Source organism: Carlito syrichta, unplaced genomic scaffold (assembly GCF_000164805.1).
Source record: "Carlito syrichta isolate Samal-C Ts95f unplaced genomic scaffold, Tarsius_syrichta-2.0.1 Scaffold312118, whole genome shotgun sequence".
Classification (NCBI taxonomy): domain Eukaryota; kingdom Metazoa; phylum Chordata; class Mammalia; order Primates; family Tarsiidae; genus Carlito; species Carlito syrichta.
This window is the reverse complement of record NW_007256214.1, coordinates 67,052-79,604: the sequence shown is the minus strand read 5'-3', so window position 1 is coordinate 79,604 and position 12,553 is coordinate 67,052. Positions and strand designations below refer to the sequence as shown.

The following is a 12,553-nucleotide window of genomic DNA, read 5'->3' as shown; positions in this document are numbered from 1 at the left end:
CCTCAGCCTCCCAAAGGCGTGGGATTACAGGCTGAGCCACGGAGCCCGGCTACTTTTTAAAAAATTTATTATAGAGACAAGGTCTTACCATGTTGCTCCGGCTGGTCTCGAACCCACGGACTCAGGCAATCCTCTCTCCTCGGCCTCCCAAAGTGCTGGGATTACAGGCTTGAGCCACTGCGTCTGACCCTCTTTTTTATTTTTCAGTCAAGGTCTTACTCTGTCACCCAGGCTGGAGTGCAGTGGCACATTCAAGGCCACTGCAGCCTCAACCTGTTGGGCTCAGGCGAACCTTCCGCCTCAGCCTTCCAAGTAACTGGAACTACAGGCATGTATCACCACACTGGCTAACCTTTTGATTAATTATAGAGATGAAGCCTCTCCAAGGTGTCTAGGTCTCAAACCCCTGGTTTCAGGCAGTCTTTCCACCTCTGCCTTCCATAGTGCTGGGATGACGGATGTGAGCCACTGTGCCCACCTCTTGCTGGAAATCTTTCTAAAATTCATTTATTCCTTTACTCAAAGCAAGGTGTGTCTAGTGCCTGCTGTGTGCCAGACTGTGTACTAGATGCTGGGGACACACGAGTATGCCAGGCAGACATTGTTCCTGCCCACCTGAAGGCTGACAGCCTAGCAGGGAAGGTACTGATACTCAAGTGAGCAGATAGGCAAAGGGAGTCTTGGATCAGGAGGTCATGGTGAGGTCTGGAACAACAATCTGGGTGGAGGGACCAGCGAGAACAGAAGCTGAGAGAGTTCAGGGAAAAGCCAGGAGGACAGTGTGGCCTGAACAGGGTGAGTGGATGGGGTTAGGAGGTGAACTCAGAGGAGTGGGCTGGAGTTGGATTTTTCTTTGGAGAGCAGGAGGGGTTGGCAAGCCTCTTCATCAGAGCAGGGCACCTGTGAACGGTGTCTTTGAGTTGGAGTCTGTGTTCTGTAGGGTGACAGTGTGGGTCTGCATGCTCAGTCAGGGTACAGGCAGATGGGGGATCGCAGTGCCTGTCTGCACACACCAGATATTCCCAAGCCCTTGAGGATCGCAGTGCCTGTCCGCACACACCAGATATTCCCAAGCCCTTGGAGCCGGTGATGCTGCTTTCTCAGCCCTGACTGCTGCGGGGACCTCTCAGTCCTTACGCATCATACAGCCCTTGGAGGTGGCTTCGAGGGTGTGAAGAAGGTGTGTGAGCTTTGCTGGCCCTGTTTGCAGAAGCTGTTTCCCAAAAACCGTTGCAGGTTTAGGACTTGAATCTGCATGGGCGCTGCTGTGGAGACCAGGCCCCTTTCTATTTGTGAAGAAGGAAGCAGCCAGGAGTCTGAAGGTCACGGGTTTCAGAACCTTCTTAGCACCTGTTGCTCCTCTAAGGGAGTGCGCTGTGCTGTGGGGTTGCTGTTGGTTTGGGGCGCCCCCTAGGGAGTTATTGTGGGCATTGCACAGTGGTGGAAGCGCAATTCCCGGGAAACTGGTGTGTTTGAACAGGCTTTGGGTAGGAAGTCTCCATGTTGCCCTCTTCCAAGTTCTTCATTCTGGGAGACGAACTCGGGTCACCGCAGCCTCCACCCCCCGGGCTCAGGTGATCCTTCCACTTCAGCCTCCTGAGTAGCTGGGACTACAGACACGCGTTGTCACGCCTGGCTAATTTTTTGATTTTTTTTTTTTTTTTTTTGTAGAAAGGGTCTGTCTATGTTGTCCAGGCTGGTCTTGAACTCCCGGGTTCAAGCGGGAGCCTCCTAAAGTGCTGAGATTATAGTTGTGAGCCACCGTACTCTTAAAGTGGAATGGGGTAGGTTTATTGGCAGCCTGCTCTGGGTGGGCCACGTGAAGACTACAGGTGGTCTCCAAGGCGTGTGCCCTGTCCCTTTCTCAGGGAGCTCCTTGGGGTTGTAGAGCCAGATCATAAGCCTGGATGTGTGTTGGCGAAATAGGTCACGGACAACAGACTGAGAGGACACAGAACCACCACATGTTAACTGTCAAGTTATTAATAATAACCCTAGAGCCAGCTCAGGAGGCCTCGTGCACAGACCAGGATGTGCTCAGAAGAGTCCCCACGTGTGCTTGGTGTCCTTTAGAAGACCTCGTTTTCTCATTTTATTCCGTGGAACACACACATACGCGATTATATAAAAATATAGGTAATCTTTTATTACATGCCTGCAAGAGCTGAAATCAAAAGCTGCCATGGAGTACTGAGTCTGCACCAGGCATTGTTTTAAGTGTCTTTTTGGTAGATGCTGCTTTTTCCATCCTGCCAGTAAGAAAACAGAGGCTCAGACAGGGTCGCACCTTGCCCGAGGTCACACAGCTGGGCAGTAGCCAAACTGGGGTTAGAACTGAGACAGTGTGACTCTAGACAGCGTCTGCCCGGAGGCTGTATTTTGGAAAGCAAATCTAATTTCCCTTGAGATATTTCCTGGGTTTGCTTTAAGGAAAAGAAACACTTTTGCTTTCCCACTAAGTGGTTTCATGAAAGGCACTTGAGCACCTTGGAGGCAGCAGTTAAGACCTGGATACCAGACAAGAGGGTAGGGTCGGTGGGGTGGGGTGGGGCCGGGTGGGGCCAGGCAGGACCAGCTGGCAGGATAGGATCCTGGGGCTGCTGCTTTAGGTGTGTCTTTTCTGCTCACTCCCTTTTTTATTTTATCTTTTCTGGAAATAAGGGGTCTTGCTATGTTGCCCAGCCTACTATGTTACACAGCCCAGCCTGGTCTTGAATTCCTAGCCGCAAATGATCCTTCTGCTTTGGCCTCCCAAAGTGCTGGGATCACAGACGTGAGCCATGGCGTCCAACCTACTCAGCTTCTCTTGACTGTCCTCCAGATTGGGACTCAGGCTCTGCTTTTCATTTTTTTTAAATTTGAGTTTAAGTCTCACCCTGTCGCCCAGGCTGGAGTGCAGTGGTTTGATCACGGCTCATTGCAGCCCCGACCTCCTAGGCTCAGGCGATCCTTCTGCTTCAGGCTCCAGAATACCTGTAACTGCAGGGGCACACAACTACATGGGGTGAATTTTTAAAGCTGTTTTGTAGAGGTCTCGCCATGTTGTCTCTAGGCTGGTCTTGAAATCCTGGGCTCAAGCAATCCTCCCGCCTCAGCCTCCCAAAGTGCTGGGATTACAGGTATTAGCCACCATGCCCAGTCTCTGTCTCTGTTTTACCAAAGACAGAACCGAACCTGGCTGAGGGAAGGGGAGTCACTTGCCCTGGGGCAACCCTGGGAACCTCAACTGCTTCTCAGATCTGTTCTGTTTAGTCTGGATCTTCTGTCCGGTTAGAACAGTCTCGCCTTGAAGGAAAATTCTTCCCTGGGAGGCATTTGACTTCAGCCAGAGGGAATCTTGGCTGGAGACAGGGTTCTTCAAGTGTCAGCAGAAAGATAGCTGGATCGGAAGCTGCCCATTCCCAGCTGGCTGAGGGAGCAGATAGGCATTTGGGGGGTGTTTGGTTTTAACTTGCATTGCAATCTAGCACCCCCGAGAATTGGAAAACCATCTGCCTGTGTTCTGAATTTTGCCTTGTGGGCATTCTTTATTTCTCTGGGTTGTTTTCTCTTAAAGATAAAAATGACTGGGAGCGGTGGCTCATGCCTGTCATCCCAGCACTTTGGGAAGCGGAGGCGGGAGGATTTCCTGAGTCCAGGGATTTGAGACCAGACTGGGCAACATGACCAGACCTCATCTCTATAATAAATCAAAAAATTATCTGGGCATGGTGGCACACGCCTGTGGTTCCAGCTACTTGGAAGGCTGTGGTGGAAGAATCACCTGAGCCCAGCAGGTTGAGGCTGCGGTGGCCGTGAGCGTGCCACTGCATTCTAGCCAGGGTGACAGAGTGAGAATCTGACTAAAAAAAAAATAGTTACAAATTAGATGATAACCTAAGGAATCAGTTTTTTCTGCTGTCCTTAAAACATTGAAAGATGTGGCAGTGTTGGATCTATCCAAGGGTCACCTTGGATAGTGGCTGAGGAGAAGCTTTCTCCCTCACTTTGAACTAGACACTTGTTTTTGACTTCTGAAGCCCATGATGCTTTCTCCTGCTTTCTCCCACTTGAGTTGGTGATCTGTGAAGCCCAAAAAGCCTCCTTGGAGATGCTCACTCCCCGCAGTTTCCTAGCTGCACAGTTGGTCGTGACTGGGAGATCCCACGTGGGCGCAACGTGACATACTAGTGTCCCATGTCTGCTGTGCTGTCATCCCAGTGACGGCTATGGTCTTCTTGACTCCTCCGGAGGGTCGCTCGCTCCAGAAAAGCCGCTGCTGGCATTTTTGCTCTTGTGGGTGTCTGTGGAGCATGTCAGGATGTGGGGTAGGGAGATGAAACTGGTTTTTTCTTTTTGTGAGTCAGGTCTCACTCTGTTGCCCAGGCTGGAGTACAGTGGCATGGCCGTGGCTTAATATAGCCTCAGCCTCCTGGGCCTCCCTACTCAGCCTCCTGAGTAGCTGGGACTACAGGTTTGCACCACCACACCTGGATAGTTTATTATTATTATTATTTTTTGAGTTGGAGTCTCACTTGGTAGCCCAGACTGGAGTGCAGTGGCCGCTCCTGGCCACCACAGCCTCGCCTGCTGGGCTCTGGCGATCCTTCCGCCTCAGCCTTCCGAGTAGCCAGAATTACAGGCACGCGCTACCACGCCCGGCTGGTTTTTTTGATTTATTACAGAGATGAGATCTCGCTGCCCAGGCGGGTCTTGAACCCGGGGGCTCAGGCAATCCACTCACCTCAGCCTCCCAAAGGCGCGGGATTACAGGCTGAGCTACTGAGCCTGGCTTTATTATTATTATTATTTTTGAGTTGGAGTCTCACTCTGTTGCCCAGGCTGGAGTGCAGTGATATACTCATGGACACTGCAGTCTTGACCTGCTGGGGCTCATGTGATCCTTCCACCTCAGCCTTCAGGCGTGGGCCATCACACCCAGCTAATTTTTTGATTTACTGTAGAGACAAGGTCTCGCCATGTTGCCCAGGCTGGTCTTGAACAATCTTCTTGCCTCCACCTTCCAAAGTGCTGGGATTACAGGTATGAGCCACTGCACCTGGCCCTAGCTTTTTTTATTTTTTGTAGAGATGAGGTCTCGAAGTTCAGGGCACAAGCAGTCCTTGCACCTTGGCCTCCCAAAGTGCTGAGATTACAGGCATGAGTCACCCTGCCTGGAACCAGTTTTGAATGGGAGGTATAAGGAGCATACCTGGGTTGGGCACAGTGGCTCACGCCTGTCCAGCATTTTGGGAGACTGAGATGGAGAGATTATTTGAGGCTAGGATTTTGAGACCAGCTGGACAACATAGTGAGACGCTGCGTCTATAAATACATAAATAAAACAAGCATCTTTAAAAAAAAAGTGGACATCTGAAGGGTAATGGGCTGTTTTTCTGGTGATTTCCTCTGTGAATTGTCCTATATTGAAAATATCTCCTTTTAGGGGTGTGTTTTCCAAAGTTTCCTTCTAGTCCCGTTTAGAATCACAGTGAGGAAAGGAAGCCCTTTATGTCTGCCTGCACTTGTGTGAGATCTGGGGTCATTCTTTATCCTCAGGATGCGGTGACTGATGTTTTACTCTTTACCAAGTAACAACCGGGGGAATTTGTTTTTTTTTGAGTTGGAGTCTCACTCTGTCGCCCAGACTGGAGTGCAGTGACCGCTCCCGTCTGGGTCCTGTTCGAGACCCGCCTGGGCAACTTGGCGAGACCTGATCTCTACAATAAATCAAAAAACCTAGCTGGGCATGGTGGTGTGTGCCTGTGGTTCCTGCTTCTTGGGAGGCTGCAGTGGAAGAATCGTCTGGGCCCAGCAGGTCGGGGCTGTGGTGGCCATGAGTGTGCCACTGCCCTCCAGCCTGGGCAACAGAGTGAGACTCCAACTCAGAAAGCAAACAAACAAAAAAAGAAAACGGTCTTGGGAATGACTCGAGTGGCCTTAAACCCTCTCTCTCTTTCGCCCTCCTAGGGCCTGGGTTCCAATAAATAACTGCTACCTCATGTCTAAAGAAATCCCCTTTTCCGTGAAGAAGACCAAGAGCATCTTCAACAGCGCCATGCAGGAGATGGAGGTTTATGTGGAGAACATCCGCCGGAAGTTTGGCGTTTTCAACTACTCCCCGTTCCGGACGCCCTACACACCCAACAGCCAGTACCAGATGCTGCTGGACCCCGGCAACCCTGGCGCCGGCACAGCCAAGACAGACAAGCAGGAGAAGGTCAAGCTCAACTTCGACATGACGGCGTCCCCCAAGATCCTGATGAGCAAGCCCATGCTGAGCGGGGGTGCAGGCCGCAGGATCTCCCTGTCCGACATGCCTCGCTCCCCCATGAGCACAAACTCTTCCGTGCACACGGGCTCCGACGTGGAGCAGGATGCCGAGAAGAAGACCATGTCGAGCCACTTCAGCGCCAGCGAGGAGTCCATGGACTTCCTGGATAAGAGCACAGGTCAGCCCCGTGCGGGGGACTTGGACATGGGTGGCTTGGGACGGGTGCTCTCCACCCATGCCGTACCCGGTGGGCCCAAGCTGGTGTGTGTCAGAGTTGTCCAAGGGGTCACACTTCAGTGGGGCAGATCTTCTTTCTTAGAGTAGGGGTCTCACACGGTTGTACAGGCTGGAGTGTGGAGGCGCCATTGTGGCTCACCTCACCTTTGACCTCCTGGGCTCAGGCGATCCTTCCATCTCAGCTTCCCGAGTAGCTGGGGCCACTCAGCTCCTAAGATCAAGCGATCCTCCCGCCTTGGCCTCCCAAGGTGCTAGGATTACAGCTGTGAGCCACTGCGCCTGCAGCAAACCTTAAATAAGTAACCAGATGGGATTCTTGCTGTTAGGGACCCGAAAATTAAAAAAGGGTTCCCGAAGGGCCAGCTGGAGGTTGGTCATTCCTAGAAGTGGGTGGAGGTGACCAGAAATCCTTTAGAGTTCAATTCAGATGTCACTGCCTTTGGATTAGCTGCGACTCACTGTCCTGTGTATCCTCTCCCAAGAAGTTTGTTTCAGCTGAGAATTTATTGTTCTGTCAAGTCCATGCATTCCCACCAAAACGCTCAAGTGTTAGAGAAACATGCAAGGTGAAACAATCAACCTCCCTCTCCCCAGAGTCATTCCTTAAAGGTCAACACGTCAAGCAGTTGTGTTGTGTTTCTGAGACGTGCTCACGTAGAGTGAGTGAGAAGGCGGGTGCTGGCCTCCAAGCCCAGCTCTGCTACTCACCCATCGGGCGGCTTTGGGTGAGCCACTGAACCCCGTCATGGCTTCCTTTCCCCATGTGTAATGCGACGATGGTCATGGGGCCCGCCTCGTAGGTTCTTGTACGGATCAAGTGTGTCAGGGTCTGAAACAGCCAGCACTGCAGCAATGTTAGCTAGTGTGTTACTTCCTGTAATTGCCACGTGGATCAGAGAAGGGACATGAATGAAGAATGCTGACCGAGTGTAAAAGGAAGGTGACTAACTTGAATTCCTTCTCCTTAGACACAGTTTGGTCACATGCTAAATCTCTAATTTTCTTTCTTCTCAAGGAAGTGGTTCTGTCATTTTTCTTGAAACGTGGCCTTCACAGTTCGTTCTCTGTTGTTTCACCTTGGAAAGACATGGGCCCAGAGGAGCTTCCACATTAAGCTGGAGGGTAAAAGGTGGCCAGTCCTTGGGCCCTGGGCTGGGCTGGGGGTGGGTGAACTGCAGGGCCCATGTCCCACCGCCTCAAGGACTTCATGATAGGAACATGGGCTCACTTGGTGGGAATGTGGACTCAGGGTTTTCAGGTTTTAGCCTTCGTTCCGGAGGAATGGGAAGTCTGGGTTTTTTGTTTTGCTTTGGAGTCTCACTCTGTTGCCCAGGCACAGGTGCAGTGGCATGCTCATGGCCACCGCAGCCTCGACCTGCTGCGCTCAGACAATCCTTCCGTCTCAGCCTTCAAAGTAGCTAGAACTACAGGCATGTCCCGCCATGCCTGGCTAATTTTTTTTTTTTTTTGAGTTGACGTCTCACTCTGTCGTCCAGGCTGGAGTTCAGTGGCACGCTCATGGCCATGCCAGTGTCGACCTGCTGGGCTCCGGCGATCCTTCCACCTCAACCTTCCAAGTAGCCGGAACTACTGGCGTGAGCTACCATACCCAGCTAATTTTTGACTTATTGTAGAGACGAGGTCTCTCCAAGTTGCCCGGACTGTTCTCGAACCTGTGGGCTCAGGCAACCACTTGCCTCAACCTTCCAGAGTGCTGGGATTACAGGCTGAGCCACTGAGCCCGGCCCTAATTTTTTATTGTAGAGACGAGATCTCGCCATGTTGCCCAGGCTGGTCTTAAACCCCTGAGCTCAGGCAATCCTCTCACCTCCTCCTCCCAAAGTGCTGGGATTACAGGCATGAGCCACCGCTCCTGGCCCAGTATTTTAGGCTTTATGGGTTTTCGTAGCCACTACCCAACTATTCAACTGTGTCATTGTTCCAGTAAAGCAGCCATAGGCAATATGTGACTTGATTGAGTTCCCATGCAGCCTTGTTGACGGACACTGAAACTTGAATGTCATATAAGTTACATGTTTTGTGAACTATTAATTCGTCTTGATTGTTTTTTTACCCCAATCATTTAACAATGTTAAATACCTTTCTTAGCTTGTTAGGCCTTGTAGACATAGGTTGTACCCCAGATTTGGCCCATGGGCCACAGGTTGCCAACCACTATTACAGACTCAAAGAGTTACGAGAAACTGAGTCAGTCTCCCTATTTTACAGAAGGTACATTCAGGACTCTGCCCGGTGTAAAGACGCCAAAGTCCTGTTGTATCAAGGCCTGAATTCTTTTTGCTGCACCCTAATGCCCTCTGCTGTTAGCAGCGTTAATAACATTTAGTAGCAGGAGACATGAACTACATGTTGAAATGCCTCCCGTCGTCGGGGATGTTATAATTGAGATAAGACTGTGATTTATCCCAACTTGTGCAAAAAAAAAAAAAAAAAAAATTTTTCATGTCCTGGGAGAGGAAGCCGGTTCAGTGGTGAACATTTGTAACCAGCACGGAACTACACATGGCAGTGTTCTTCTATAAACCTTTTACGAGTGTTGAGACACCTTCCTTTTTTTGGGAGGGGCCTGAGCCCGTGTTTGTAGTTCTCAGACCTGGATCAGCTTCCTAGGAAGCACTTGTTCAACCAGAGGCCTTCTGTTCACGGTGTCCTGGAATTCTGCTGGCCGGATGACTCAAGTGGCATGTATCCCGTGTTTTTTCTGATTCCCCCGTCTATAGAGCTCCCGGCCAGAATCGATGCCTTCACTGGTGTTTGCTTGCAGGATCCCGAAGTAAGTCATGAATATGTCCTAGGGTTAGAGTCCTGGGGCCTGGCTGTCAGTACCCTCTGAGCTCGGGGAACGTGGCTTCACATATGCCTTTTTAATTGTGAAATCAATATGTCTTTTTCATAAAATAGTTCTCAATTACAAAAACCAAAGTTGCTGATAATCCTGCCTCCCACAGTGAGCCTTTAGATATTGGTTGCAGGGCTTTTAAAAATATTGGTTTTTATTTTGATTTTAGAGACAGGGCCTCATTCTGACATGCAGGTACTTGGGTGGAGTGCATGGCAGCCTCAAACTCTTGGTCTGAGGTGGTCCTCCTGCCTCAGCCTCCAGAGCAGCTGAGACTACAGGCATACACCACGACATCCAGCTAATGCTAAAATTTTTTTGTGGAGATGGAGGTGGGTGTCCTCACTCTTGCCTAGGGTGGTCTCGAATTTGTGACTTCAAATGATCCTCCTTCCTCGGCCTCCCAAAGTTCTAGAGTTACAGTCGTGAACCACTGCACTTGACCTCCTATGTTGGTTTATAAGTCATACGGCTAACTCAAATACTTACAGGGATCAGGCAGAGAGGGACATGAGTGAGGGTGGGGAGCAGTGGGGGCTGGGTGGAGGAGAACAGAGCTTGGCCCCTCACTGTGACCCATGACTGACGTATGTGTGCCTAGGTGTATGATGCCCATGTAGTGCTTTTTATTTTATTTAATGTAATTTTAGAGACAGGGCCTCATTCTGTCACTCAGGCTGGACCCTATCAAAGCTCACTGTAGCCTTGAACTCCAACAATCGTCCTTAGCCTTCCATGGTGCTGGGATTACAGGCATGTGCCTCGGCTTCCTCTTCTGATACATGATGCATGCTGGTGTTTCCGTGCTTTTGCATTTCCTTAAGAAAGCTGTTTATCAGCCGGGCTCGGTGGCTCAGCCTGTAATCCCGCGCCTTTGGGAGGCTGAGGTGAGTGGATTGCCTGAGCCGCGGGATTAAGACCCTCTTGGGCAGCGAGACCTCATCTCTACAATAAATCAAAAAAAAAAAAAAAAGCCAGACTTGGTTGCTCAGCCTGTAATCCCGTGCCTTTGGGAGGCTGAGGCGAGTGGATTGCCTGAGCCCGCGGGTTTGAGACCCGCCTGGGCAGCGAGACCTCATCTCTACAATAAATCAAAAAATCAGCCAGACGTGGTAGCGCACGCCTGTAGTTCTGGCTACTCGGAAGGCTGAGGTGGAAGGATCGCCGGAGCCCAGCAGGTCGAGGCTGCGGTGGCCGGGAGCGGCCACTGCACTCCAGTCTGGGTGACAGAGTAGACTCCAACTCAAAAAAAAAAAAAAGAAAAAAAGAAAGCTGTTTATCACCCATGAGCGAGTCATGAGTTCTCGGACCTTGAGAGCTAGAAAGATGTGCCTCTGAAAACGTCAAGGACCCTTCCTCCCACTAGTTCTTGCCAAGTGGGAGGGTGGGCTCAGTGTTGCCAGATTTCTGATTTTTCTTTTTTGTGAGTTGCAGTCTCACTGTCGCCCAGGCTGGAGTGCAGTGGTACACTCATGGCCACCGCAGCCTCAACCGGCTGGGCTCAGAGAGCAAGCAATCGTTCCGCCTCAGCCTTGCAAATAGCTGGAACAGCAGGCATGCGCTATCACACCTGGCTTATGTTTTGATTTATTGTAGAGACGAGGTTTCACCAAGTTGCCCAGGCTGGTCTCGAACTCTGCACTGGGAGGCGGAGGTGAGAGGATTGTCTGTCACCAGTGCTGAAATTCAAAAGCATTGGTACGTGGTTCACAGTGGGGCCTGGGGATGGGGGACTTGACCCCCACCCCTGGAGAGCACTTGGCAACATCTGGAGACATTTTTGCCTGTCCTAATTGTGGGAGACGGCCCTCCTGGCATCTCATGGGTAGATGCCAGAGAAGCTGCCACACACCCCATGGTGCACAGGACAGTCCTAAAGTGGGGACCCATCTGACCCCAAGTGTCACTAGAGCTGAGGTTGAGAAACTCTGCTTTAAATCACCCTAGACATTTTGGGAGCAAATGACATTTGGAAATGCCCGTTTCAGTGAATCTTTGAAACATCCAATCCTTTTATAAAGCCATACATCTTGCCCAAAGGAAGAACTGATTTCCTTTGAAGTCACAAATGATTTAACCAGATTTTATACTTTGATGTTCAAGTCACATGTGTGGGCTAAAACACATCATGTATTACCTGCACTTATAAAATCCTGGCCACTTCTAAGTGCTGTTCTGACTGCATGAAACACGCATCTTGGAATTAAATGAGGGGAAACGCCCCTCCTGTCCATACACCCCCAGTGCTGGGAGTGGCAGTGGGCGGAGGGTTTGTGATTCGTGCTGAACTTCCTCAACTTACAAAACCTCAGAAACAACCTGTTGTCTTCAAAGGCTGCAGCCTGGCAGGTCCTGGGGTGCCATGCCCAGATGAACAAAGCAGCAAAGTATCTGTGGGGGGGCTGGGGCGAACGGGTGTCAACAAAAGTCTGTGTGAAAAAGTTTTTTTTATTTTTTATTTTTTTGAGTTGGAGTCTTACTCTGTTGCCCAGACTGGAGTGCAGTGGCTGCTCCCGGCCACCGCAGCCTCGGCCTGCTGGGCTCCGGCGATCCTTCCGCCTCAGCCTTCCGAGTAGCCGGAACTACAGGTGCGCGCTACCACGCCCGGCTAATGTTTTGATTTATCATAGAGATGAGGTCTCACCAAGTTGCCCAGGTGGGTCTCGAACCCGCGGGCTCAGGCAATCCACTCACTTACCTCAGTCTCCCAAGGTGCAGGATTACAGGCTGAGCCACCGAGCCTGGCTGAAAGAGTTTATTTACTAACATGAAAGCATACGCAGAATACAAGGTTAAGGTTTTTTTTTTTTTTTTTTTGGAGAAGTCTCACCCTGTTGCCCAGGCTTGAGTTGCAGTGGCATGTTCACGGCCACTACAGCCTCGATTTACTGAGCGCAGGTGATCCTTCCACCTCAGCCTTCCAAGTAGCTGGAACTACAAGGGAGTGCTACCACACCCAGCTAATTTTTTGATTTATTGTAGAGCCAAGGTCTTGCCATGATGCCCAGGTTGATCTCAAACCTGCAGGCTCAGGCAATCCACTCACCTCGGCCTCCCAAAGTGCTGGGATTACAGCCTGAACCACCAAGCCTGGCCCGTAAAATATACTTTAAATTGCATTCTATGTCCTTGCATTTTTTTTTTTTTTTTTTTTTTGAGTTGGAGTCTCACTCTGTCGCCCAGACTGGAGTGCAGTGGCCGCT

General features: G+C 50.6%; 1 protein-coding gene across 7 annotated transcripts in view; it reads left to right on the top strand.

The window, feature by feature from the left end:
• ZMYND8 (zinc finger MYND-type containing 8) overlaps positions 1 to 12,553 on the top strand; it is a 143,659-nt gene that overhangs the window by 75,898 nt on the left and 55,208 nt on the right. For all 7 annotated transcript variants that reach the window (XM_021718344.1, XM_021718348.1, XM_021718347.1 and 4 more), the window contains one exon: positions 5,950 to 6,431. In XM_021718344.1, coding sequence (XP_021574019.1) covers positions 5,950 to 6,431 — 482 coding nt within the window. The remainder of the gene's footprint in view (positions 1 to 5,949; positions 6,432 to 12,553) is intronic.